Source organism: Dryobates pubescens, chromosome 8, assembly GCF_014839835.1.
Source record: "Dryobates pubescens isolate bDryPub1 chromosome 8, bDryPub1.pri, whole genome shotgun sequence".
Classification (NCBI taxonomy): Eukaryota; Metazoa; Chordata; class Aves; order Piciformes; family Picidae; genus Dryobates; species Dryobates pubescens.
Window position 1 is genome coordinate 30,026,098 of NC_071619.1, and position 27,900 is coordinate 30,053,997.

A 27,900-nucleotide genomic window follows, 5' to 3' on the forward strand; every position below is an offset into this window, starting at 1 on the left:
ATAACAACCAACTATGCATTTAAAGCACATACACATGTGGTCCCTTTAATTATACAGGCTATATAAAATGTACTTCCTAGAACAGCATGCCCCTTCCTTGGGAAAAACAAGTCCAAGAAGACAGCTTACACAGATTTGCTGCAAAAGGAAACCAGCTACTTGAAAGATTGTGAAACCAAACAGAATATTAGGTACAGAGATGCCCAATTGCTGCTTTCAAATGATGGTAAGTTTTGCAGAAGGGTCCCCATCCACATTTTACAATGGAATAGCAGCTACACAGGCCAAGTAATGCCTTTGTGAAACCCTTAACAAAGAGAGTTCCATGGTTCAAATGACCTACTTGAAATGTTCATTTTCAACAACAGAATGCATGCACTTGCAGAGATAATGGAAAAAGTTTGGCTTAAAACATGTACATGCAGTTTGTTTTTTTCCATGTGTAAATTAAAGTCAGGGCAGACAGAGCTGTTCTGGTCTATTTCATTTCATTGATGCAATAATGTAGACAAACCCCTATTGCACTAAACATCTGGTAAATCTGAACTTCTAAGTTGACAGTGGAGCTCTGCTGATGTACCCTGTTTTCCTTTTACTGAGTACTTTATAATACATACAATTACACATTACAGTATAAATACAGACATGGTTTAATACCACAAAGAGTGAGGCTGGCCTGGTTAGTCTGCAAAGTTCTCTAGCAAAGGACCATATGTAGTAAAGTTTGTAAGAAAATTAACCACTTTTGCCAAACAGTCCAAGAAGTCCCTTCTGCTCAAATCACATAACCGGAAAGGTCTTCTGCATTCAGATCTGATTTCCTCCCACCTTGTGTAAGAGGTTTTCATTTTGCATGCACATTGACACCCACATGTCTGAGTTAGTACCTGTGCAGCTCCACATTTTAAAACTTAGTTTCATAACACATAAAAGGAAACTTCTTAACATACGTGTTTTGCGCAAAGCAGCCTGGCTGTTAGGAAGAAGCTTGGATGTTACCAGTAGTGGCAGGGGGGTGGAAAAAGGCTTCTTCAGCATCCAAGCTGTCAGTCTTCAGATGAAAATCAAATGTGAAGAACTAACCAGAAGAACTACAGATAATCAGGAAAGTAGGGCAAAGCACTCACTCAAATGTATTTGTTCAGCTTAAAAGGTGTTTCTTCCCAAGGAACTGTACCTTCCTTTCAAAGGCACTAGATCGAATAGGAGAATTGAGTTCATAAAATGGATTCATTGCAAACTGAGGAAAGGAAAAAAAACACATCAATAAGCATAACGTCCAGCATTGGAAAGTGTTACTTCAGATGACAACTACTATTCACTTTCAGCCTATTTAGTGGCACTTTTTTAAGAGCACAGGGCTCCTAAACAGTCACTGGCTTTCCAGGCCCTCACATTCTCCCCATCTACATGCACAGCCATCCCCTAGTACCAGCTCCAAGTCCCTCATGACATTAGTGGAAATTTCTGGTTTGGAAATCAGCAGGCATCATTTGAGGACTTGTGGGAGGCCGAGATGGCCACCTCCCAGCCGGTGCTGGCAAGTGCCCCATCTGTATCTGAAGCATCCCCAGGCTGTGGGAACAGGGGCTGCTTGCTCCTGCACCCAAGCACTCTGACCATGCTTCCGCGGAACAGACCTTTGCTTTCATTATCATCATTACCAACACAATACTGCCCCCAAATCACCACTAACATGAAGAATAAATCCTGACAGAGCACAGTTTATAACAACTTAGAAAAAGCTACTCAGTTTAATGGAAAACACAGCCTTTATGTTGCATGCTGTCTGGTTAACAGGGACTGCACAGATGCTTCTTCACTTACACAGACCCCCACAAGAAAGCATGCTACTGCAAGCATGCCTGAGCATGGACAGCAGAATGTGCTTAGAAGTACTGCAGGGAGTTCTTACCTTTATATACAAGTCATATACGTCATTGAAGAAGTTCTTAATGCCATCTTCTTGCCTTACATCATGAAGCATTATAAATCTCATATGTAATGCAATTAAGGAAAATTTGATATTACAAAGGGGACAGGCCTTTAGCATACTCTGAGACAATTACTTATACCTAATTCTGCATAGACTTAACATGTTTAGCTGTACATGAAACAGCAGTGACTAAATAAGCAAATGAAGCAGTGATAATTATAAAGCATCACCTTTATGTTTAAAAATCCCCCATCTGAAAATAGTCACATCTCTAGGTAAGGTTATTCTTTCTAAATCTATACAATTCTGAATGTGAACCTGAATTTAACAGTACACTCAATGTTACTTGTTATGTGTAACCAATGTTTCACAACAAAGACTTCTAGGACTATTTGTACATGAGATCAAGTCTTGACACTGCATTTCCAAGATGGGTGTGACTGACAGTGAGCATGTTTATCTATGCTGCTCCTCTCTATCACTATGAAAGGGATAAGAGAGAGAATCATATAAGCTTGTTCAGAGCCTCTCATACCTCTTTCTTCTACTCCATGTCAGCTCCACATTTCATTAAGCTGTTTCAGCTTCTCCAAAAGGAAAAATCCACCCTTCCAGTTGGTCCCAGTTTTAAACAACTCCCAATTCACTTCAGCCTGAGGCTGGTGACACACTCTAACAATAATTGTGGTGAATAGCCAAAGAAATCTGTTCCAAACTCATTTTATCCAACTTGTCCCTTTCTGGCAAAAGGCTTTTCCTGTGTAAGGAAAGAGGGAAGGATATGTCCAGCTGTGACGAAAGCAGAAACAAACCACTCGTTAAACTTGTCCACAGTCTTCAGATACATGTTGTTAGAAAGCCACATATTCTCATCTACTAGGTCAAGAGCAGCATGAGCAATGAACTGGTTGAGATGGCGATGATCATCCTAGGACATTTCCAGAAGACAGGGAAAGCAGGCAAATATAAATAATCACTTGCTCAAGTTGCTAAACAACCAGTGCTCAAATTACCTTAAGTTATATATACCCTCCTTCTACACTTGTGCCATGGTAATTAAATGAAACTAGGACCTATTGTCATGATATTTGGTTTCAAGGAAGAAAAAAGATCATAATAAAAAGGTCATCAAAAAAACAGTCTTGAGAGCAACAAAACCAGTAAAGCCTGTATTTATAGCTCAGGAACGAACTCAAACTTGAATTCTTTTGGGGAACCAATGGGTATTTTCCCACTGCAAACTTATTCCATAACAGAGGCCCTGATAAAGCCTTTTCCTCTGCTTTCCATTCATCTGTTTTTGTGAAATTTACAGCAAGTTAGCATTTTTTGGGCTGCCCAGGGAGGTGGTGGAGTCATCATCCCTGGAGGCATTCAAAAAAGGACTGGACGTGGCACTTGAAGCCATGGTTTAGTTAGTCAGGAGGTGTTGGGTGATAGGGTGGACTTGATGATCTCTGAGGTCTTTTCCAACCTTATTGATTCTATGATTGTGATTTTGGGACACACTCACGGAGCCACGCTCTTTTAAGGAAACCATGGTTTGTGAAGAATTAGTATGATCTGGCAAGTGATTTTGAGGCCTGAAGGATTCCAGAATTCAAGTTCTTATGGCAAAGTTACTGTGAAAAGAAAAAATGTAAGGAAACTGGACACCACTCACACTTCTAATGACAGGATGGTCATGCTTCTAATACACTCTAAAGCTATCGAAGAAAATGCACCACAATTGCATCACAGAAGTATCACAGGGAAAAAGCATACCTTGGACTCTACTTTTCCAGGTGGCAGAAACTCCATTTCAAATATGGGATTGTCATGATGGCCAACTATCACGAAGTAGAAACTTCCAGACATTCTTCAATGCTGTGCTCCTTAAGAGAAAAGACAGATAACGCTTCACTGATGAGTCATCATGTAAACTCTTAATACACCTCAAAATGCTCCTGAAAAATCAGTCAGCATGTTTCCTACTCGTATTTACCACAGCCTTTCTCAGGTATGCACATTTATAGCAAAGGAAAGGAGGGGGGGCGGAGAAAGAAAAAAACCCAAACAAAACAAAAGCCACAAGACCTCAGAAAGTGAAACAAGACTTAAGGTGAATCTATTTATAACTACCTAAAAACTCTCCACCACCGACTGACTGTTTACGACCTGACAGCCCGCTCAGTGGCACGGACGGCAATGAGTTCCCGGAATCAGCCGGTGTACCCGCCTCCGAAGAACCCTATCCGTCCCCCCGCCGGGGGTGCTATAAACAGGCAGTGAAGTGGGGCACACGGTGTGCCCCGTCCTCCCTCGCACACCGCATATGTCAGGCAGTCCCCCGGCTCGGCCACGTCCCTGGGGACTCCAGAGCTGCCTGGGGGGTGTGAACTCCCCTGGGGGGTGTGAACTCCCCCGGCGCGCGCCAGACGCCGCGGCCCGCCCAGGCTCCAGGCCCCGCGCACCGCCGGCACCGCCACCTCCAGGGGAAGGCTGGGACGCCGCGAGGGCTGCCCGCGGAACAGGCGGGGGAGGGAGGGAGGGAGGGAAGGAGAAGGCGCGGGTCCACGCGCGCCCGCCGCCTACCCTGCGACGCCAGCTCCCCGACAGCTCTCCAACGGCTCCCACCGGCCGCCCGGAAGCGCTCTCCCCTGCCAGCCCCAGCTTCCGGCGCTCCCGTGACGCCTCAGCCGCCGCCGGCAGCTGCTGCCGGAGTGGGAGCTGCACGCTCCCGCTCCCAGAGCGTGGCGGCGCGCGCTGCCGGCCCCGCGGAGCTCCCGCCGTTGCTTGTGAAGGGACTAGAGGGCCGAGGCGCGGGCTGGGGCCTGCCGCCCTGCCAGCGGGTAGGGGGAGGCTGGCCTGGCAAAGCGTGGGCCTGCGTGAGGGGGAAGCTGGGGCATCGCCGCCTCGCTGGACGTGGGTCGAGGTGGAAGTCAATAATGTGCTTTAAATTTGCTCTTTTCCCCCGACCTGGTGTCGTACGGCAGGATGGCTTCGGTGGAAAGGGAGACGCTGTCCCAGGATGAACTCCGGAAAAGGCTCTATCAGACTTTTAAGAGCAGAGGTGTACTGGACACACTTAAGGTGTGCTTTATTTTCAGCAGGTGCAACCTGTGATTCTCTGTGCTGCTCAGTACTGAAAGCAGTGACAGGCCAAATTTCCCCTTTTCTCCAAATGCGATGGTTTTGCTACCGCCTGGCTCATGGTCAATACGCTTTTGGTTTGTTCTTTGTTTGTTTTGTTTTCCCCCGGATACGAGGCTGTGCCTATGCAGAAGTGCTTTTCATTGTGTTCTAATCTCAGAGTCTTTTTAGGAAGGTTATAGGCCTGTATCAAGTCTTTCAAAATTTCCATGCTTGATTAAAAATGAGATTACAGGACTGGAAAGTATCTTAGATTACAGAATTTATTACTTACTGTAAGTGAGCACACTATTTGAATTATTCTCCTAAAATACTCCAGTTCTGTTTTAGAACTATTCCAGCAGTTACCTCTCTCTGTGCTCATTCAGGGTGTGTCGTAGAATAGAGTTATGTTCAAGAGTGAAACTTTGTTCTGATCTGTAGCCAGGGATTGTTTGTTGCTGCTCTGGCTTGCGCTGAAAGTATTCTTTAGTTTAAGTAGTTCTTACTCCTTTGGATGATTTATAGGCAGCAGTGGTAGCTTTTCTTCACTATTCTGTTCTACAGTGCTAAGCAAGTCAGGGTGCAGTTGTTTCGTTCATGGTCAGCTCAGTAGTACCCCATTTCACTTTGAAGACTCTCTGTGAATTGAAAAATCAACCCTCTCATTGAATAACATGTAAACTGAGACTGTGATGTCTTTTCTGTATCAGACACAGCTCCGAAACCAGCTAATCCATGAACTAATGCATCCAGTTTTATGTGGAGAGCTTCAGCCACAGGCTGTTCCAAGTGATGACAATTCACTTTTGATCACAGCTTCCAACAGCTTGGTGGCAGATCATCTAGAGAGATGTGGCTACGAATATTCGCTTTCTGTTTTCTTTCCAGAAAGTGGCTTAGAGAAGAAGAAGGTAAGTTCAGCAGTTTACCTCGTCTAAGACTTGCAGGAGCTTTGCTTTCTGAGGGTTGTCAGATTCCAACAGAACTGAAAGAGTCCTCTTTTGTGATAGCAGAATGCAAACAGAGGTGCATCTTACCGAGTCCATGAAAGGTTTCATTGTTGAAGGGCATTTTCATGAATAGGTTAAACGGGCAATTAGCTAATGATGCTGTTACGGAAAGACCTAGCACAAACCTCTTCCCTGCACATTTGCTTTAGCCATAACCGTGATCTGGCATGACCATTAGTGAGGCTGTGTGGCAGAGCATTTGAGGAGCAAGCCTGATTAAAGCTAGCCTCTTGTTTGGCTGTTCAGTTCTTCAAAAGTGTGGTTGATGATCAGTGTAAGCTGTTTCTTCTAGAGGAGTACAGGAAGTTGTTTCAAACTGAATTTTTTTGTTGTTGTTTGTTACCTGGTGAGTGGTTAGCTGTCATTGGTTTTAGTAAGCTCATCTGATTTGTATGATAAATCAAGAAAAGAGCCAAGGAAAGTACAAGAGTATCCAGAGTGAGTAGGAAACAAACCCCTCTTCATGGCCTCAGTTGGTTATGAAGCTACATGCTGGCTGCTGTATGTCTTAGTGGAGATAAGTAAATAGAGTACTAGAACAACATGCTTCTGAAAATGGTTTCACAAGGAAGAATCTTCCTCAAATGGAAAAAAATTCTACAGCTTTAAAACAGTACCTATTACATGCCTGAAATTATTTAAAATGAGTTAACTTTTTCTGACTTAACTTTTTTTTTTCCCCCTCCAAAGCTGTGGACTATGCAAGATCTTCTGCAATTAATGAGGCTCAATCCAAAATCCAACCTCTACAAATCACTGGTAAAGTTATTTTGAATTTGAAAATTAAGTTTTAAACTACAATTGTGACGAAATAGACTGGCTAAACCATCTTTTATTTCTTGCAGACTTTGGGAACTCAGAAGGAAAATAAAGGTATGAGATGTCTATACATGATGTAGATAAGGATAATTGTGTCAGCTTCATTGTTGTTAAGATTCTAGCAATAGAAGTTCAAATCTCTTGAGTGTATGTTGATACTGGGTTGTACAAGTTCAGTCAGACTTTGAAACCTGCAGTGTGCCAGGCTGGTGAATATTGCATTTCAGGGTTATCCAACTCCTGTTTGTGGTGTGGATGAAATGTTAACATTCATCTACAAAATAAAGAAATAAGAAAGAAAAAAGATATCTGTAATCAGTTATTAAATGTAATGCTCTTTGGAAGCTTTTCATGCTAACTTTGGCAAACTCAGATTTTGGATTGTATTTATAAAGCCTTAATTAACTTTCAGTTGGTTCATATAAGAGATAATTCTTACGTGTGCATGATGAAACCTTGCTATGTTGCATAGCTGCAAGTAGCTTGATGACCTCATAATTGAAGTAGTAATGATTTGCTTTCTCAAATGATCTTAAAGAGAGAGATGGATGAAAGGCAAAAGGTCAGCTTTGCAGAATGAGGTGGATTGGATTATGGTTATAATAAAACCTTAATGGTTTACTAGCATTGATTTTTACTTAAATACTTGGTTCTTTCAGTAAATAGAATATGTTTTCTTTTACAGTGAAAGTAACTTCATTAATTACAGGCTCAAATTCAGTTTTGTTGTGGAATCAGAACTAATATATTGGATCTTTACAGGTTTTCTTATGCAGATTTTAATTGGACTTACAGAACATCATCTAAGTAAGGAAAGTCGTGACACAGAAACTCAGACAACCTCAGTGCCTCCTTACAGAGAATCTATTGGTAAGTGCAACCTCTGCAAGCAAGCCTCCCCAGATATTTCATATTGGTAAATGGTATAGATTAATACATCATATGAATAATACTTATTCATCACTTGCAGCTTAAAGTAATAAGTAAAGGCAATAGCTATCACTAATAGGCTTTCTAAAGACTTTAGGCACTAAAAGCTTTCTAACCTTTATTGAAACGAGTTGTATGTCCTATTATGATTTAATGGGGTTTTTATCACTTGAATGTTTTCTGAGGTGTTTAGCTAAGAGCTGGAACATCTTAGATGGACTGTAAATGTTATGTGCTGAAATATGTTCTGGGAAATGTAAATGTAATGCATTCCTTACTTCTCTTTCTAAGATAGTGTTTCAGTGAAAGATAGGCATAGACTGGGAGTTCTTGTATACATGCTACTAGTAATGCAGAACCCCTAAAAGCTGCATACAGAAGAATATTACACCCATGATAAAGAGGATGAAAGACTCTGTAATACCACAAATAGTGCCTAAACATCCAAGGCCCACCTCCTCAGTATAAGTTGTGTTGCATAGAGCTGATATTTCTGTGCTGCTTCTGCTTTTACACCACACAGGTCTTTCTATGGCACTGCTACTTAGGGTAACTAAGGAACTTCCTACAGAGGTACAAATTCTTCCAGTCTTTGGTAGGATAACTGTGGTGACTGTTAAAATTATGTTGGACATATTTCTCTTCTTGCAGCTGAGAAGCTTCAGCTGATTGATGCACAGTTTGCAGACTCGTATCCCCAGCATCAGAAATATGAATCTTTAGAAGTAAAACTTCATGAGTACAGGAAAGAAATAGAGAAACAGCTTCAAGAAGAAATGAGTCAAAAGGTATAACTCTGATAATTGAATCTAAGGAGATGCTTGTTCATTTTGACTTTGCACATTACAAAGGTTTAATGCTTAAGGTAAACTGAAAGTGAAGATCTTTTAGTGAGTTACCACAAACACCAAAGGCTAAATTAATCCATTGTCAATTGCTAATTTGATGCTCTAGTGCCTATGTATTTTCCATTCCCCCTTTTTTGTAAAATGTGTGAAGAATCTTGAGCTTTTTATTATCCTGTTAATTTGTAACATTTTTTATTTTGATTGTATTAATCAAATTTTGAGTCTGTACAACTGAGGTGGTGCTCTCTCACTAATTGTTCACAACATTTATGCCCACAGACCTGTATTCTTTGATCAGACATTGCTACTGTACTTTCCTCCTCTGTAACCTTCTTTTCTCCAGTCTCACAATTGTGCTATCATTCTTCTTATTCTTTTGCTCATTTTTCCTCACATTTTTTTCTTTGCTTGCTGTTCATTTTCTTCTGAATTTTTCTTCTTTCTAACCCTCTTTGTTCTTGAATGCATTGCACTTCACGCACTGTATGGGGCATATCATATTCCCTGCGATTCTTCTGTGCCCTTGCAAGGTGCACACTTTTCTGTTGGTTTGTGTGCATAGATTTTTGTTTTTCCTAGCTGTGCTAAGAAGTCTGTGAATTGGGATTTCTGTAACCCTATTTATGTGGAGTTACATGTTCTGCCTGAGCAGTTCAGGACAGGTCTGCTTTAGCCCTTTGTTGCATCCCTGGTCAGAAGTGGTTCTTTGGGAAAGGGACAAGAACAAAGAAAGTGTCAGAGAAAGAATTAAAAGAGCGTGACCATTCCTTAATTGAAAGGACAGTATCACTCCTGCAGTGTGGGTGTTTTTTCCCCTTCATGGTCTCTGTTTTGCACTCATCTAAAGCTACTAGTCTTATTTAGGATCTACTTTGGGATGCCTGACAATTGCATGAAAACCATGTGAGACAGACAGATAATATGTGCTGCGAAGATCCTTCTATCACAGTGATTTTCTTCTAGTTATCATTTCCTAACAAAACTGTCTGGATAAAATTCAGAATTGTGTAAGGAGGGACTGTCTTTGTTGAAGATGACCCAACTTAACCTTCTCTCCATCTTTTATGTAAAAGCTGGAACATTTTAAAGAAGTTGAAATAGCAAAGATTAAAATGGAGGAGAAAGCACAGACCCAGAAAGAAATCTCTGAGCTGCGTCACGAGTTAGAGAGGACACATCAGGCAAAGTCTGAAGCCTTGATTTCTCGTGAGAGGAATGCTATTGAGAGGCTTCAAAAACAACAAGAGGTAAAGTTCCACATTTTTTTTCTTAATCTAGAACAAAATCATTGTGTGAGATGACTAAACTGTTATTCTGTCATGGATTGAGTTGAATCTGCTGCTGTTATTCATACCATGCTGCAGCCATGCCCGCTTCAAAAAACCAAAAGTGCTAACTGGAGCAAAGTGTCTTGGGGCTTGAAGTTCAGATTGCAGCATGGGAGGCTTCCTGTTCCAGTTGCTGCTTCTGTGTTGTGGATTCTTTGGTGTTGGTCTTTTCCACTGGGACGGTGGTGGGACAAGGAGGGATGGGAGAGAGGTTTTCTATCTTGGGCTTTTGGCTCGCTGCTGCTGCTTTGTCCCATGTTTTTTCTGCAAATAGGCTGAGGTAATTATGCATTTTGTACCATGTTTATCTGACTTTGATAAGTAAACTCTAGTCTTATCTCACTTTTTTTGTCTGAGTCCCGAGTTTTTGTGTGTTCCTTTTCCCTCGCTTCTGTGTTGGCAAAATAGCCAGGTTAACCTGTTTGGTCTGACTCAAACCAATACACTATCTTTGGAAGATTTACTTTCAGGTTTTAGTTGGCTTATTAGTGAAAACTTTGTTCTTATGAACAGGGGTACACATTTGGCAACTGCTACAATGAGTATAGGTAAATATCTATGTAGAGCTGGCTGGAAAAGGAACAGTTCTGAGTGTTATCTCAAATTCTGACTATATAACTAATATTTATTGGAGTAAGACCAGTTCCTGAAGTTTGAATGTGTTAAACAGTGGGTACCTGTATTAAGTGTGAAGTAAAACCAGAGATAATATTTTGTCATTCAGATAGAAGCAAAGGAGATATACACTCAGAGACAAAGTCTGCTGAAAGATATTGAAGTCATAAGGACCAGAGAGGTGGAACTGAAGCAAAGAATTGAGGCATTTGAAGTGTAAGTTGCTGAAGGGCATATATAATATGTTATTGTATAGCATACTTCAAGCTATTGCTGCCTGTGTGGCATTGAAATAGATTATATAAACCCCAGAAGTTGTTTTGCATTTTTGTGCAGTGTTGTATACTGTCTCTGTTAGCTGGGAAACCTCATACAAAAATATGTTTTGGGTTTTTTCCTATCCCTCCTCATCCAAACAAAACAGTGAAGCATCATTTTCAAGGCAAGGAGCCAGATGCTTGCTTTGAAGTGGTTAAATTAAATCCAACCCCCCATGCAACACAGTATGTAATTGTAACACTCATGAGACATGATTATGCTATTTTGCTTCTTTAATCTGAAGTTCATTTTAGTTTGTTTTGTTTTTCACTTGTCCTTAGAAGGTTCAGGTTTCTTTGGTTAAATACAAGAACTAAACCACTTTTGGTGATGTTTTCATTGCTACTTAATGTCATTACTTTGTCATGTTTTTGACAGCAAAATGAATATCCCACTAACAAAAACTTCTTAACAACCCAGCAGAGGGTGCTGATAGAATAGCTACCTTAGCCCTATCTCCCCTGAAGCCTTTCTGCTGTGGGAAACTAAGCTAAGGTTAACCTGGGACAGCTGCATAGTTGATTGGTACTGGGTTTTAAATAGGGCAGTTTAGTTTGTGCCACTTCTACTTGTTCTTAATGAATTATAGTGACAGATTCTGCTGATGATTTTAAATTGCTGCAGTGTTCCAAGCAAGCACACCATCCTTTGATGTCTCTAAATGTTGTTTATAACAAAACCAGAAACAAACCAAAGTTTTGGCTTTCTAACTGGTCACTGTGTGTATCTTTATGGATATTTCAGTGCTCAGAAACTTCAGGAAGAGAAAAATAAAGCTCTTGATGATGCACTTCGACGTCGGGAGGTTGCTGTGAGGAGCATAGAGGAGACCTATGACCAAAAGCTCAAGATGGAACTCTTAAAGTAATGTGGTTTTTTTGTCTAATAGGATGTATGTTACTTCCTATGAAAATGGAATAATACCTTTTTTAAGATATCTTTGGAAAAGCATAGCAAAGCAAAGACTCTGAAAATGTCCAACACTTTCATCCACCATCTGGATGTTGACACAGGGAATTCTCAAGAACTTTGAACATAAGGCTTAAGGGGAATGTCTTCCACAACAAATGGCAGAGTTTCAGTTCAGACAGATTTTGATAAACTTGGGGGTTGTGCCAACATAAATCTTAGGAATTTTAACAAGGAGAGCTGCAAAGCTGTGTGCTCAGGGCAGAATATCCCTATGAAGTGGTATAAATAAGGAAAAGGAATTGACTGAGGAGCTGTTTATCCAAAGGCAAGATTGGAATTATAGTGAATGCCAGGTTGACTGTGAGCCAGCAGCATGCTCTGGCAAATAAAGCAGACAGCACAATGGGTGAAATGAGAAGCAGCATGGCCAACAGACTGAAGGAAGTTATTATGTCCTTCAGGTACTGGTGAAGGTTGTGCTAGGAATACCATGCCCAAGTTTGGGCTCACCAATTCAAGGAAATCATGAGGAAACTGGAGGTGGCCTAGTAAAGATCTGTCAGGGTAGGTATGGGACTAGCACATGTGATCTATGAGTTCATATGGGCTGTGAATCATGGCTTGGAAGATTCAGCTCAGACATACAGAAAAAATGCTGCATTGGCACAGGGTCATCCAGGGAGGTTGTGGAATATCTTCATGGTTTTTAAAGCTTGGCTAGGAGGTCCCACTCTAGAGGAGGCAGTAGCCTTGCTTTTTGAGCAGGTAGTTGAAAGAAGTGATTGGCAGGACCCTTTCCAGTTGTTTCAGTAGCCCTGTCAATAAATAGTGGTTTGGTTATAGGGTAGTCCAGGAAAGACTAGAATGTACACTTATGCACTCATATCCGTTGGGAATATATAATTATTTTTTACTTCTAGATATCAGCTTGAATTAAAAGAAGAATACATAGCCAGAACCAATAAAGTTACTGAAGATGAGAAAAAAAATAAAGGTAACTCTGTCTCTGAGATTAATAACAAAGTAGCTGCTGATCTTTAGAGCTTTTACTAGCAGGTGTCAAAATGTTGTTACTAAGAAGTTCCAGTGTTCAGCAGCAGTGGTGTAAGGGACAGAAAGTTATCAAAATAGATTTTTGAGTATGTGTAGCAGGATCCAGTGTCAGGTCAGCAGCTCCTTGCTGTTCAGAATGCAGTGGGAACTGTGAGCTGTTGCTTTGCACAGAGGCTGCAGAGCATTTTGCTTCTTCAGTTTCCCATCTCAAGTTCTACCAGCTCATTCATTCTCTAATTGAACTCTGGTACAGTCTGGTACCATACCCTTGACTAGTTGCCAGTTTCTACCTTTATTGTTCACAAGATGTTTAATTGGAGGTTGAAGAGGAGAACTGGGACAGATGACATGTGTAGACTTCTGAGTGGCATATGAAAGAAATTACTGATCATGTGTTTCTTAATTGGAAAGACGCGAGTGCATACGTGCAGACACACGCAGTGTGCTTTGCTTCAGTCTGAAGGAGTACTCATTTTTATGTCCTGAATCAAATTGAATGTTGAGGCTAGCAGCTTACACTGGTTTTTGCTGATGCAGTTTTATATTGCAATACTCTACTAGTTTGGATTCATCATTTGTAACCCTCCCTGCAGAGAAAGCTGTGCTTTTGCATGAGGAAGCCGCTGCTGTTAATTCCAAAAAGGAGGAACTCAAGCAAGCTATATCACGCAGCAAAGAGCTTGAGGTAATTGTAAACGTGAACTTAAAGAGGCTGTCTTATAATTGGTGCATTTAAAAAAAAAGAAAGAAAATGTGAAATGAAAATAATGAAGTAAGTAGTACTGCAGTTCATAAGCTTCTAAACTGTTCTTTACCTGCAGCTGGATTTGGAGTCAGCGAAAGCCCAGGTTCTGTTGGTAAACAAGCAGAATCAGTTGTTGACAGAAAAACTGAAAGAGGTATCAGACTACCCTTTGCTAAAGGAGGAGAAATTGGAGCTCCAAGTGCAGAATAAACTTCTTAGGCAACAGTTGGATGAGACTCGCAGTGAAAACCAGCATCTTCGAGACAGTCAGTGTGGTTGATTTAGTAACTTTCTTGTTTGCTTCTCTACAAGTACTTGTTTAGAAAGAATTTTTCATTAAAATACATTCTCTGTGTTATGTTTACTGGTAGTTTGCATGGAACTCCAAGTATTGTTTGTGTAAAATGAAACAGCCCTTGACATGATAAGTTTTATTTTCTTTAATATGTCCATGTAGTAGAAGTCATGAATTAGCTGTAAGTAGCTATAATAATGTGACCCTGTCACCCTTCAAGAAAAGCAGTGCAGTGCTTCTAACCATAATGTTACTGCGGTTACTAAGGGTGAAAGAGCATTGCATTATTATTTTGAAGTGCTTGCCTGGCTATGGTTATAAAACACCATGTATTTTTAGCGTGCACTTGAGATTAAGAAAGAGTAATTACGTAAGGATATGTATTTTTTTCCCAGGGCAGAATAGTCCAGGTCTGCTGCTTAAACAACTGTGGTAACAAAATTTCCTGACCTTGGTCAAAGGAAGGAAAAAGTCCCTGAGTACTTCTTTGAAGCAAAGTTTTGTTACATTCCTGAAAACAAATTAGCTTTATGGTTTGGAGGGGTATAATGTAGAAAAGTGCACACTTGTTATTCTGAGTGTCTAGTATTTATCTCTCTGGGTAGAGCTGTCACAGCCTTCTGCAGAATACCTGGCCTGCCAAGTGGAACTGAGGAGAGTGGAACATTCTAGGAAGCTGGCACTGGATGAATTTGAAAGTCAGAAGCAGATGCTGGAAAAGCAGCTACAAAGTGAGGTAAATTATTCTTTCTAAATCATTTGAATCCTTTGTTCTTTCTGTCTTTTTGTTCACATTTATCTGTGTACCTGTGCAGGCAGTTTAGTGTGTAGTTACAGGGGTAGTTTGAGTTTGTACTCTGCTTTGTTTTATGTAAACAACTCTAAAGAAAAAGAACACCAAAGAAACCAACAAAAGCCCTCACCAGTCCAATTTAACTGAAGCACATCTTTCCAAGTCATTACCTTGGTAGCACTGACTTTCAGTAGGATACTATGTGTATATGGTTTGAATGACCCTGGAAAACATTTAGAAACAAGTATTCAGCCAGTTGAGATTAATCTTTTTGTTCAAATGATTCTATTTTTTTGTTCTTCTCTTGATCTCCTATAGGTTGAACGTGGTGCCCAGCTGAAGACCCAACTGCTGGACTCTGAAGCTACTATCAGGAAGTTGAATGTGCAGGTTGAAGAACTGAAACTGCAGGTGAAACAAACACAGGCAGGTTTGTATCTTATACCAGAGCAACTTTTTTGTTCATGAAATTCACTTACCTAACTAGTCTAAGAATTTCCATCAGCTTAAGCAAACTGTAGTTACATAGAATAGATTAAATTTTAAGAATAGAACAGATTTTAAGTAGAGATCAAGTTTTAAGTTTGAAATCAAAGTCTATTAAAAAGCTGACTCACTACAACTTTCCTTCTGTTCATTTAGAATCATAAGAAAACAAACATGTAGGAGGAAGGGCAGACATTCCTCCCTGAATACTAATATGCTTTTTGTTGTCTGGGTTTGCTTCAATATGAAGACATAACTATTTGGTGATAGCACAATCATTGCATTTTAATGTATTTTGGTTCCTGTAGGTTGCAGTTTGAAATTGCATTGCATGCCTCACAAATTTAAATCTCAACTTTCGAAGAGATGCTGTCAAGGCTAGAAACTTATGTGCCCTGTATGGGCATTAGAAAGAGAGATACCTATCTGTCTGATTGCTCATAGAAGTTTAGGCTGGAGGTGAGGAGAAAGTTCTTCACAGAGAGAGTTGTTAGCTTTTGGAATGTGCTGCCTGGGGAGGTGGTGGAGTCACCATCCCTGGAGGTGTTCAAGAGGGGATTGGACTTGGTGCCGTGGTTTAGTAGTCATGAGGTCTTGGGTGATAGGTTGGACTTGATGATCTTTGAGTTCTCTTCCAACCTTATTGATTCTATGATAAATACAAGTTTTGGGATGTATATTTTATCTAAAAATGTGGACTTGAATTCTCCAGGGATTACACATTATGTATAGCCTGTGCTGCACCATAGTTCAGTATATGTATTACTTGATGTTATTCATAGCCCAGTGTGTTTTCGGTATGATGCAAGTATCGGTACCATTTGCAATTGGGAATTTGTTGATGTTAAACCAACAAATACATGTTTTAATTAAATGACTGAAGTACTGCAGGGACTCATATTTTGCAACAGAAAAAAGGGGTCTCTGTGAAGAACAATTCAGGTAGAATAGAAACAAGGTTGTCTACAACCTCCCTTCAGGTAGTTGTAGAGAGCAATAAGGTCTCCCCTGAGCCTCCCCTTCTCCAGGCTAAGCAACCCCAGCTCCCTCAGCCTCTCCTCACAGGGCCGTGCTCAAGGCCTCTCCCCAGCCTCGCTGCCCTTCTCTGGACACGTTCAAGTGTCTCAAGTTCCTTCTTAAATTGAGGGGCCTAGAGCTGGACGCAGTACTTAAGGTGTAAATAAATTCCATGTCAAAATAATTAAATGAATTGGAATTTAAATGCCATGCTTTACTGTTTCTGTTCTGTTACGGGTCTCCCTTTGTCACTCTTCACCATCACTCCTTTGCTCTCGCCATCATTTAGCCCTGGAAAATGAAGTGTATCGGAATCCAAAGCCTTCACTCGTTGATCGCTCTGTCCTTAACTTCACTGCTGACAGAATTGTACCTCCTGATATATATGTGGATAGTGCATTTCTGCAGAATCAGCTTATGACTGATGTGATGAGGGTAAATGCTGTGCCAAGAGTGGGCTATCAGCAGCCAGTACTGCCACGCAGTGCTTCTCCGGACTCTGACCTGGAGTGTATGGCACAAACCCGGGCTAGGATAAAAGAACTGGAAAAAGAGGCAGAGTATTTGGAAGAAGCCTACAGGAATTATCAACACAGAGTCATACAGGATGTAGCTGCAAGCAGAACGCCACCAAGAAAGATTCAGTCTCCTTTACTTCTACAACATGCTATTGGTAGACCTCCCTTGACTATGCAGCATGGAGTTCTAGAGGATAATCCCAGCTCCCAGCATACCCCTCTGAGCAGTCCAAGAGGTGAAAAATACATCAAAGGAACTGGGCAGGTTGATGTCTTCAAAAATCCCTCGACACCACCACACAAAGGAGGATCTTCTCCCAGACGCCTTTCTTCTACTCCCATTTCCAAAACAGAACGACGTCTCAGCAACAAGAAGGTTTCAGATGGTAAGCAACAGTTGTCAATGTGGGGTGGGGATGGGGTCATACTTAATTGATTATTTACTTAGGGGAAAAGGAAGATTTAAGTCTGTTATTTGCTGAGAGGCAGAAGAAGTCAAACTAGGCTAGCTGCTTGAAGTGTTGCTTCTTCATGGAAAGAAGTACTGGTGAGGTACACCGAGGGAGGCTGAACGTGCTGCACTTAAGCCAGGTAGCTTTAAATTGAAGATCTTGCCATACAATGCACTACAGATGTAACCTTGTGGTGTGCAGAGCTTCACTCAAAGGTTGCTATTAAGTAAACTACTTTGCAACATTAATTGTGTGTTCCTAATTTTAATTACCCTTCCTCTATTCCTATCCTATCATTTAGCTATTAGAGCTAACCTGTGTGCAGCAGAAGACTGCTTCATCTGGCATCTCTTAAATTGAGCTCTCCATTCTGAAAGGTCCAGGTTGCCTTTTTTTTCCTTTCTGCTGTGACATCTTTATCAAATATTCCTGAGAAGTTATGAGAGGGAGGAGATTAGTGTCTGGTCATGATGGAAAAATCATAATTTGCTGTTAATTTCATGGCCCTTTTATTTTTTTTAAAGGGACAGTACTCAGAAAAGCAAGGGAAATAGGAAAAAAATAGCAAAATTTGTAAATCATTATGTTCTCTCAAATCAGCATTGTGTCTGCTTCACAAGTCATGCAGTTCTTGTCACCCTAGCTCAAAATGGACTTAATAGGATGAAAAAAGAAACAGTATGCCAAAAAAACCAACCCAACCAACCAACCAACCAAAACCCAAACAAAAAACCCAACCCAGCTTTTGTGTGAAGGAAGGCTGAATACAAGAGGGGCAACTCAGTTTGGAGAATTGTTGGCTGAGATAGGCTGTGGGAAATCTGGAAAGCAGTAAGTGATGTGAAAAACCTGAAAAGGGATCCATTAATCACTGCTTCATAGACCCCAGACTCCTGTGGAACTAAAAATAAAGAGAAGGAAGTACTTTTTCATACCATGAGTCACTTATGGAATTTATTGTTTCTGTTGCAACAGGTGCAGATGCAGGAATAAAACTTCTCTGCTAGAAGGACCTAAAAAAGTATTGATTGGGGAAAGAAGGTGGGGTAGAGGGGCTGTTGCTAGAAGTAAAATACAAGTATTGTCCTTTTTGAATTTTTGTTTAGTTTTGTTTGCTTTTTAGGGTGTGAGGTAGTGGCAGGACTAGACAGAATGGATCCAAGCTAGAGGAGGGGGATTTAGACTAGATGTTAGGAAGGGAGTGAGACACTGCAACAGGTTGCCCAGGGAGGTGGTAGAAGCCACATCCCTGGAGGTTTTTAAGGCCAGGCTGGATGTGGCTCTGAGCAACCTGATGTAGTGTGAAGTATCCCTGCCCATGGCAGGGGGGTTGGAACTAGATGATCCTTGAGATCCCTTCCAACCCTAAGAATTCTGTGATTCTATGTAAATTGCCTAATGAAGACTGTCCTTTGTGAGACCTCAAGCAGCATCTGTTGCTGGCTAGTAAGCACACCTCTAGTCCAGGTCTGCAGCTTCTGCTTCAAATGCCCAGCATGGGAGAAATTGTTTGGGGTTTGGCAGAGGGGATGCAATTTGTGGGGAATATGGATGTATGATAATCATAGGCTTTGTGAAGAGTAAGTTTATGGTGGTGAAGGCTTGTAGAGGAGAAATCCCATACATGAGAGGCTAAAATAACCCAAAGCACAGTTCATGTTAGATCTGAATGCTGGTTGGCATATAGTGATGGTGCATATACAGTCCAGTTACATGTTGTAAAAACCAGCTTTGCCTGAGAAGTGGTAGCACTGGTAGCTGACTAATCCCAATGGTGGCATTTGTGTTCTGCAGATGTCAGTGGCTCTTACCTCCTCTCCTCGCAGCAGAGTGTTGACCAGGTGCTTTCTCCTATTTCAAAGCCACGGCCACTTTCATCTTCTGAGTCTGTTTCTTCCTCACCATCCAGCCATGGCCAGAAAATCAGGTAACATTCTTTAGAGAGCAACATTTTTAACCTGATTTTTACAGAAACATTCATCTAAGTGTTCATGGTGAAAGTTGCTTTTACAAGTCAAGAAAGCCATTGGTTTTGTGAGAACTTTTCTAAAGGTGGGTAAGGATTTCTCTTCTTGACTATCATGTCTCAAGAGTGTAACTTAGTTGTAAAAAAAGCACCAATCCCCCTCCTCCTCCCAAATCCAAGCACCTTGCACAAATATGGTTTGACAATTTTCACCTCTGTTAAATTTGTGCTTCCTTACAGTGCAAGGTTATATGCAGAGAAATGCTCAAACCTCAAGTGCTTGGGATGGATGAAAACAAACAACAAACAAACAAAACCCCCAAACAAACAAACATAATCCACCACCTCTCTGGGCAATCCATTCCAGTATTTCATTACCCTCATAGTAAAGAATTTCTTCCTAATGGCCAACCTAAATCTGCCCTGCTGCAGTTTCAAACCATTGTCCCTCACCCTATCACTACAAGGCCTTCTAAACAGCCTTCCTGTAGGTCCCCTTCAGATACTGAAGTGCAGCAGTAAGGTCTACCCAGAGCTTTTTCTTCTGTAGGCCAAACAACCCTAACTCTCTCAGGTGGTCTTTGTAAGGAGAGGTGTGCCAGACCTCTGATTATCTTTTTAGCCCTCCCCTGGACCAGCTCCAACAGGTCCATATCTTTTTTATGCTGAGGACCCCAGTGCTGGACACAGTACTCCAGGTGAGGTCTCACCAGAGCAGAGTGACTGAATCACCTCTCTGGTCATGCTTCTTTTGATGCAGCCTAGGATGTGTTGGCTCGTGTCTGGCTTCTCATCTGCCAGCACTCCCAAGTCCTTTTCTGCAGGGCTGCTCTCAATCTCATCATCTCCCAACCTGTATTGATGCTGAGGGTTGCCCCAGCTTTGTTTTAGGACCTTGCACTATGCCTTACTGAACCTCATGAGGTTCTCCTGAGCCCACTTCTCCAGCCTGTCCAGGTCCCTCTGAATCGCATCCTATCCTTCAGTCTTATTAGCTGCACCACTTGGTAAACTTGCTGAGGGTGCACTCAATCTCACTCTCTATGGCACTGATGAAGATATTAAAGAGCACTGGTCCCACTATGGACCCCTGAGGGACACCACTTATCACCCATCTCCATCTGGAGGTCAAGTCCTTGACCACTATTCTGTGGATGTGACCATCCAGCCAATTCCTTATCCACTGAACAGTCCACCCATCAAATCTGTATCTCTTCAGCTTAGAGAAGGATGTTGTGGGTGACTGTGTGAAAGGCTTTGCAGAAGTCCAAATAGAGGATATCCATTGGTCTTCCCTTGTCCATTGATTTAGTCACTCTGTTGTAGAAAGCCACTGGGTTGGTAAGGCAGGACTTGCCCTTGATGAAGCCATGCTGGCTGTCTTGAATCACCTCCCTGTCCTCCATATGCTTTAACATAAGCTTCTAGGAGGATCTGTTCAATGCCTGTGGACTGGACACTGGAGGTGTAACTCTGTGTCTTCAGTTTAGGAGGCATCCAGCCTAAACTGCCACAGAGACCTTACAAAGTGAAAGCTGAATGTTAACCTGCATGTTCAGGGGATATGGGGAAATGCTGTAATACTGTGAGGGACTGCACTGCTTTGAAGGATGTTGTAGTGTCCACACTGCCTGAAGAGTGAATGATATGAGCAAGTTGTGCGGCAGAGAACAGGGCAGGCAGGCAACTATGAGTTGTAGCTGTCTTCTTGGGTTCCTTGTGACAAAGCAAGGGTGAACTTGGTGCTTTCCCAAGATTTTCTTGAAGGGAAAAATGTTCTTTTGTTGAGTGTTTTTTAATTTCTTGTGCTTTGAACTGTTTTCTGTTGCATAAAATATTTGAGCAATGTATGTGTGGGCTTTTCCAGTTGTTTACTCTTGCTATTAGACAAATACCAGATCAGTGATGTGAAGTTAGTTTATGGCTTGTGCATTCTAAGTGGCAATGGGAATGTATTTGAAAAACAAAAAGAAAGAAAAAAAGAAAAGGAAAAGAAAGGAAAGAGAAGAGATGATGCTGTAACACCATCAAGCCATTACAAGTTAGACCTCACCCAGTGGGAAACAATTGCTTCTGTGACTACAGGAGATCCTTGTTTATTTGTATTTCAAGATATGAGTGGTATGAAGGCAGCCAATAAACACAGACAGGAAGACTAGAATTATAAGCAGACTATTATCTAAATCATTCCCTGGTTTTTGTCTTGGGCTGAAGGAACTGATTGTGAGGGCTGTTACTAGTTTTAGGCTAAAAAGTCATTCAGACAGTAAAAAATAGTTTAGATGGTGGTGGTGGCTGGTTTTATTTAAGCTTTTGTGGTGATTTAAAGCATAGTTTTAAGTATTTTATGTTGATTGTCAGACCTGTGCTGTTTTATGGACTATTGACATGAGATACAGTCCAGGGTTTGCTTGCCAGCTTCATATGATGGAATGAATTTTGAACACTCTTTGGAAACAGAAGTGCTCACTCAGCTTTATTCATGGGGCAGACCTCTGGGTTGCTGAATCTGAGGCAGTCTATTGGCGGCCACACAATATTGAAGAGAGTGGCATGCATCCCCTTAAATCTTGCCTCCTTAAGAATTACTGCACACTTAAACCATTTCTGTGAAGGAAAGACTGAAAACATGAAGTATATGTCCAAAAATGTGATGGTGGAGTCACCATCACTGGAGGTGTTTAAGAGGAGACTGGATGAGACACTTGGTGCCATGGTTTAGTTGATTAGATGGTGTTGGGTGATGGGTTGGACTTGATGATCTCAAAGGTCTTTTCCAACCTGGTTAACCCTATTCCTATTCCTATTCCTATTCTATTCTCTTGATTTACTCTGTCATATTTACTGGGTATTTTTTCCCACTGATGTTACTGAACTGTCCTTCTGATGAGGCAAATATTTGTCCCCAGATTTACTTTATTTTATTGAACAGGTCTCATTCTGGGGGTGTGCTTTGTTTGTTCTCCACTTTTGACCCCAGAAAAACATGGATTCCTTAGAAACTGGAAGCACAAACATATTTATGTCATGGTGAAGAGCAGCAGCTGGTGTGAAGCAAGCAATTCCTTTAAGAAGTGCTGCTGCCAAATTTCATTAGTGACCTGCACTCCTCTGGCTGTTGTGGTTCAGGTCAGGGTCTAGTAGCTGGGTCATGTGGGAGATGTTGTTCTTTCACGTTATCTTTCTGATGAGACAAACAGGGGTTTAGAATGAGGTCACTAACCCCATTTTTCAAAGAGTGCAGGTATTCACCCCAGCATAGATGATTTGCTGGATAACTAATCCTGATACATTTCAAACACATCTGTTAAGATGACATCAAAATGGGATCTAGACTGTTACACCACCTCAAAAGGCGAGTTTCTTAATTCCAGTTCACTAATTGTCACAGTTCATTGTATTGCTCCTTTTTTGCCCCCTTTTTCCTTACTACTTTTTACATCTTTTGAGAGTGTAGTTTGTTTTACTGTAATGTCTTTATGTCATATGTGGGCCTTGGGGAAAGGCTTCAGGGAAATGGCTGCCAGAGAGAGGAAGCTGACTTTTTGGTAGAAGTGAGAGAACTGGGTTTAAATACCTTAAGTCAGCAAGGGACAGTATTTTGGTCACATGGCTTTTACATTGGGTTTTGGCTGTTGTGAGTAATCCTTGTTGGCTGCATGTGAGTAATCCTTGTTTTTAAATGGCAGGCCACTATTGGCTTAAAAACTCAGCATCTATGGTTATTAAACCATTTCTCTTCTTCCTTCTTCTTTCAGACTTCATAATCAAGGAACAGATAAACAAGATTTCAGTGATACCCTCAAACCAGAGAAACTAATGTATGAGGACCTTGAGGAACACATTTCTTCTTTTGAATGTAAGCTTTAGTGCATCCTAGAGAGTTTAACACCTTAGGGCTTAACAGTGCCACATCCAGTTTCTAATAAACTGGAAGCATGCTCATAACTCAACTAGCCTGATACTCTGTGAATGAATTGTAATGTACAGAGATCCAGACCATTCTGGGAGAGAGAGGCTGATCAATTTGTGTACCTTGTTTTTCCTTCATCCAAAAAGTTTCATTGTAATGTGGAAAGGAAAAATGTTTGGAACCTTGACAGTGTTTCAAGGGTGGGAAATGGATCTTTCCTAAACATTTACCCAAAACTTAAGGAGATATCTAAGGTATTTGCACTATGTTAAGGTGACTGGAAAAATGGTGCTATGTATGTCAGGTTGACTACTTAGATATAGTGGCTGCATCTGCCTTGTTATGTCTGTTTTCTCCCCTAACACTGAGATGATAGCAGTCTGCATACTTTGCAAATAATTAAGCAGCAGTTGAGAATCATAGCAATGATCACAGAGGAAGTACAGTAATTGTGCAGAGGTACATTGTGCAGGGAGATGAAAAAATAATGTAGAGTATCTGAGCTAGCAGTATCCATCCTGTGCACTGAAACGTGATCAATAATTAAGGGTTGTTTCATGTGCAGTGGAAAGGCTAAGCTAAGCTTGGACATGGAATTTTTCTCTGACCTGTGTCTTGATTATGTAAAGAAATGAAAACATTTTGGGTTTCTGTTGTGTATTTATTCATGAGTCTGTTTTGGCTTTGTAAACAGATGTGTTCCAAGAGCTAATTTCAAAGCTAACAATTGTGTAATTACAGAAGCAAGTACAGCCTGTGGTAATTCTTCATCCTCGGGGAAATGGTGAAGGCGAAGGGAAAATGCTCAATTAGCGCTGATATTTATGTGTTCTCTTTCAGCCATTCCCACACTTTGAGTCCTTTGCTGTGCTCCACTATTGTAATTGCAAAATAATGAAGCCATTGTTCAAATTTCTTCTCTAGATCAGGGAGACATTCCAGAGCAGTGTGAAAGTGATGCCTCGCATCCATCTGGGGACATCATCAATGGAAAGTATGCCACAGCCATTGCACCAGCAACAGCCACTCCACTGCAAGACTTAAGTGAGTTCTCGGCTCAGAAACAAAGCTGAAGCCTCTCTTTAAATGTCAAATGTACTACCCAGACCCCCAAATACTTAAGGTTCTGTAGGTATGTGTGCTGGTGTGATTAAATTGTGTTTCCTAAAGTGGTGATTCTGTAAGAAAAAGGCAGGCATGTTTTCTCTTGCTGTACTGCATAAGGATGATTATTTTTCACCCTGGTTTTGGTTACATTTTTTTTTAGTTTAAACATTACTGCCACCCATTTGACCACCCCCTTCCCCAGCTTCTGGAGAGACAGTTTTGGTTTTTCCTTTCCTCTTTAGGATATTTGTTAAATATTATTTCTGCTCCTTAGAGAAATAAGACTTGAAAGGTTTGGTTTGGTTTGGTTTGGTTTTTCAAGTATTTAATGTACTGCTTGTCTGGATTTTTTCCTTGTGTCATGACTTTGCTGGCAGGCTGTGTTACCACATTTGATCCTCTGGGTAGATGCAAATGGTTTCAGTATCGTGTATGCTGCTCTCCAAAGTGTTCTAACTATAAGCAGTATGGTTACTGTGTAGAGAAGAGCTTTCCAGCCATTCCCAGTATTTAGTTTGCCCAACTAATTCCTATCTGAATGCTGTTCTACTTACACAGCTTTTTTCATATGCTGGTCACACCAGCAGTGTGCCCTGCAATCATTTTCAAAGGTTTTTGTAAGGACTTTGCTTTATAAATACAAAGAATTGTATCTAACTATATTGCAGAGAGAGAAAGAATATTGCAATGAACTTCAGAATAACAGATTTGATGAGAAGGTCCATGACAGGAATGAGAAGTGCCTCAAGAGATTTGGTCAGCTCTCTGGCCTTTACTTTGGAACTAAGGCTTAACCCTTAGTGAGTCATGGTATCACATGAAAAATACTTAGAGGTTGGAAGAAACATTACCAAACACCTAAGAGTAACTTTGGTGTATGTATGAGCAGTATATCCAGTTGTCTTTCATTCACTCTGAAGGTTACACAGGAACCTGTTACTGATTTGTGTGCTACTATAATAGATTGCTGAGCTACCAAATTCAATGTGTTTAAATAATTTTCACAGCGGTGGTGGAACAGAGAGAGTTTGAAGAAAGGAAAAGAGAAGTTGAGAAGAACTTAGAAGAAAGGGAAGCAAGAGAAGAAAGCGAGAGAGAACAAGAGGAAGCATTGGAAGGAGAGCAAAATGAAGTGGAAAAGGTTAACAAAGTGGTGATGTAGTATTTTAATTTCTGACAGCAATGCAGCTTGGCAATGCCATGTATTTTAGGATTGCTGTGGTCGTTACTTGGTTCCATTTTCTTCTGTAAGTGAAGGTCATACAGGCTAAGTTCTTTTCTGTTTTGCTAGAAGTTCTGCTTACACCAAATGGCTTTTGCAGTGGAAACAATGAAACACTGCCTTTTCTTCCATGCTTCTTCCATGCTGGCTTTATGGTCAGAACTCAGAAGGCAGCCATCACTATGCTATCAGAACAAGCTATCCATTTGCTGTCTTGCTGTTCTGCGAGTGCTGCTGGTGGGACACCAACAGAACATATTAAAGTCCATCTGTTCATTAGACTTTATCAAGGTATATAAGGTACTTTTCTTGGAAGCAGAAGTTACAAGGAGACCTGAAAGAGCTTGCTAAACCCACGTGTAGCATGTGTTGAAGTAGACACATGTAGATTTCTAGGACTTATATAAAACTTGGGTGGTTTTCTGCCTGTTGTTGTCGTCTTCTTCCCACCCTTAAACCCTGTGTAGTTTGATTTAGTGTAGTGGTACTGATCAGACATACTCACACTACCCTTCACACCAGCCAACTAGGCCCCCTCAAGACATCTGCGTATCTTTGTGAGCTCATCTTCTTCAGTTCACACACATATGTCATACCTCATAGCCTCAAGCATCCAGACAAGGTCAAAGTGGGATTTCTTGAATGACACCTTTTGAACTGAAGCAATTGAACCTTTCACTTTGAACTGCATATAGCAGCTTTAATGCTGTTTTAGACTGGCATGTTTTACTGACCCTAACATGAAAACCTTGCATGTAGCACAGGTATGAAAGTGTAACTGTTTTTCTTGACCTGATTGCTATTTCATTTTGATTTTCTGTCTTTAAGAGAAGGCAAGACTTGTTGAAAGCAGGTGAAGAAAATGAACCTAAGGAGGAGGCAATGGCTGAAAAGAGTAATTCTGGTGTGGAAGATAATGTAAAGGCTCCAACTCCAAATCCCTTGGAAAAATACATGAGGATAATTCAGCAGAGCAGAGAGCAGGCCCTGGCAAACAAGGTGACTATTCTTAAAACTGGGTCCCAAGAAATATTGATTGAATTTCTGTCTTGCTAAGTGTGCTCACAAGGAAAACAATAGTCTTACTTTTTTTCCCTTTTTGTCTTTCCCATAAGCATTATCTAACAACCTGCAGAGAGGAGAGTTTGGATTTGTATGTCAAAACTCTGTTCTCCTGTAAGGGTTTTTGTTCTGGTATCCTGGGGAAGAAAGTTGTTTGGGCTTTTTTTAATACTGAGACAATATTTGAAGATAAAGGTCCTCCATTTTTAGTTTAAACTGTTTTAAATACAGCTTGCATCCACCCAGGTGAGCTGGTGTTCCACTAACACAACTGATAGAATTTATTCTGGCAAACTCTGAAAACTTGAAGAATAGGTTAGGTACACAGGTGACCATTACTGAGTTTTCATAGGTGGGTGAACATTAATGAGGCTGGACTGCAGCATGTTCAGCTGTTATCCAAAGCATCATTCTAGACAGCATGCAGCATTTTTGGAGCTAGGGTGGCTCCTACAGAAGATTTTTGGGTTTGGTTAGATGCCTTAGAACACAGACACTAGTATTAGAATCACTTGAACTAGACTTAGGCTTTCTCTGACTCCTTCTTATTTTTGTTGCCAGGATTCAAAAAAAGAAGAACTAGAAGTGTCACTTACAGGAGGACTTGAATCCAGTGAGAAGGATGACAGGTAAGGCTCATTGGTTATTATTAATCACGTCTATCACTTCATGTTAACACACAGATTATTAATTATGATTAAGAAATATCTGCCTCCTAAAAAAGCACATGTGTTGGACAAAGTGAGAATCAACCCAGTCCTTACACAAGCAAAGAAGTGATGTGCTGTATGAAACCCTGATCTGGGACCTACATTCAATGTTGTTTCAGTAGCTGTGGCAATTAGCTGCCACTGAGCAGCGTCTTGGTTCCTTCACAGGGATTCTTGGGCTGTGACCCTGTGAGGTTTGTGCTGTGCCTCGCAGCCAATCTGCTAGTAGCATTGAATCTCGCTCTGGCTTGTCAGTCAGCAGCAGCCCAGACTTTTAATGATCTAGTTCACACACATTTTTCAGAGAGTTTGGTAACTCAGTGCAGGCAGCCACAGCTAGGGTACTTCCTCTGTTATTGATAAATAAGGAGAGGTAGGGGTTAGTTGCTGGATACAAAATAAAAACCCCACCACCAACCTATGGAATCTTTCAGTTTATTTGAAGATGTTTAAGATATGAAACTTTAGACTCATACCCCTTTCCTTCTCTCCCTCCTATCCTTAATACAGTGCTGCTGGCATTTCTCTTGGAGACGTGGATGAAGACAACTTCTGGTGACTAATAGCCACTAGTTGTCTTTTTAATGGTTTAATTGGTGGGTTTTTTTAAAACACAAATTTTTTTAAAGCCTCTTTCTGCCTGTAAAAAGTTGCATGAATGTTAGGCACCAAGTCTGCAGGCTGTTGTCATCTATAAAGTAATAAAGCTGCCTTTGTGCTGTCTCATCACT

At 41.0% G+C, this 27,900-nt stretch overlaps 2 protein-coding genes across 2 annotated transcripts; one reads left to right on the forward strand and one right to left on the reverse strand.

Moving 5' to 3' along the window:
• Positions 1 to 1,100: 1,100 nt before the first annotated feature.
• TRAPPC2 (trafficking protein particle complex subunit 2) lies at positions 1,101 to 4,576 on the reverse strand. The gene is made up of 5 exons (XM_054163371.1): positions 4,511 to 4,576; positions 3,701 to 3,810; positions 2,716 to 2,864; positions 1,916 to 1,997; positions 1,101 to 1,240 (listed from the first exon to the last, which is right to left on the reverse strand). The coding sequence occupies exons 2-5, from the start codon at positions 3,791 to 3,793 to the stop codon at positions 1,142 to 1,144; spliced, it is 423 nt and encodes a 140-aa protein (XP_054019346.1). The 5' UTR covers positions 3,794 to 3,810; positions 4,511 to 4,576; the 3' UTR covers positions 1,101 to 1,141.
• Positions 4,577 to 4,867: 291 nt separating this feature from the next.
• On the forward strand, positions 4,868 to 27,728 carry OFD1 (OFD1 centriole and centriolar satellite protein). Its single transcript, XM_054163372.1, has 22 exons — positions 4,868 to 5,008; positions 5,761 to 5,961; positions 6,751 to 6,819; positions 6,906 to 6,933; positions 7,642 to 7,749; positions 8,461 to 8,597; positions 9,731 to 9,904; positions 10,710 to 10,816; positions 11,663 to 11,782; positions 12,751 to 12,824; positions 13,477 to 13,568; positions 13,705 to 13,894; positions 14,529 to 14,659; positions 15,035 to 15,146; positions 16,509 to 17,123; positions 18,984 to 19,116; positions 22,914 to 23,014; positions 23,993 to 24,112; positions 25,183 to 25,333; positions 26,231 to 26,396; positions 27,021 to 27,088; positions 27,680 to 27,728. Exons 1-22 carry the CDS (start codon positions 4,913 to 4,915, stop codon positions 27,726 to 27,728), a joined length of 3,042 nt encoding a protein of 1,013 aa, XP_054019347.1. The 5' UTR covers positions 4,868 to 4,912.
• The last annotated feature ends 172 nt before the right edge of the window (positions 27,729 to 27,900 follow it).

Excerpts from the sequence above, each read along its gene's own strand:
- TRAPPC2 (XM_054163371.1), bottom strand. The coding sequence starts at position 3,793 with ATGTCTGGAAGTTTCTACTTCGTGATAGTTGGCCATCATGACAATCCC. Across the intron at positions 2,865-3,700 it reads CTGGAAAAGTAGAGTCCAAG|GATGATCATCGCCATCTCAA; the intron begins GTATGCTTTTTC and ends GAAATGTCCTAG. Across the intron at positions 1,241-1,915 it reads TATATGACTTGTATATAAAG|TTTGCAATGAATCCATTTTA; the intron begins GTAAGAACTCCC and ends TCCTTTCCTCAG.
- OFD1 (XM_054163372.1), top strand. The coding sequence starts at position 4,913 with ATGGCTTCGGTGGAAAGGGAGACGCTGTCCCAGGATGAACTCCGGAAA. Across the intron at positions 12,825-13,476 it reads AGATGAGAAAAAAAATAAAG|AGAAAGCTGTGCTTTTGCAT; the intron begins GTAACTCTGTCT and ends CCCTCCCTGCAG. Across the intron at positions 19,117-22,913 it reads AGCCATGGCCAGAAAATCAG|ACTTCATAATCAAGGAACAG; the intron begins GTAACATTCTTT and ends TTCTTCTTTCAG.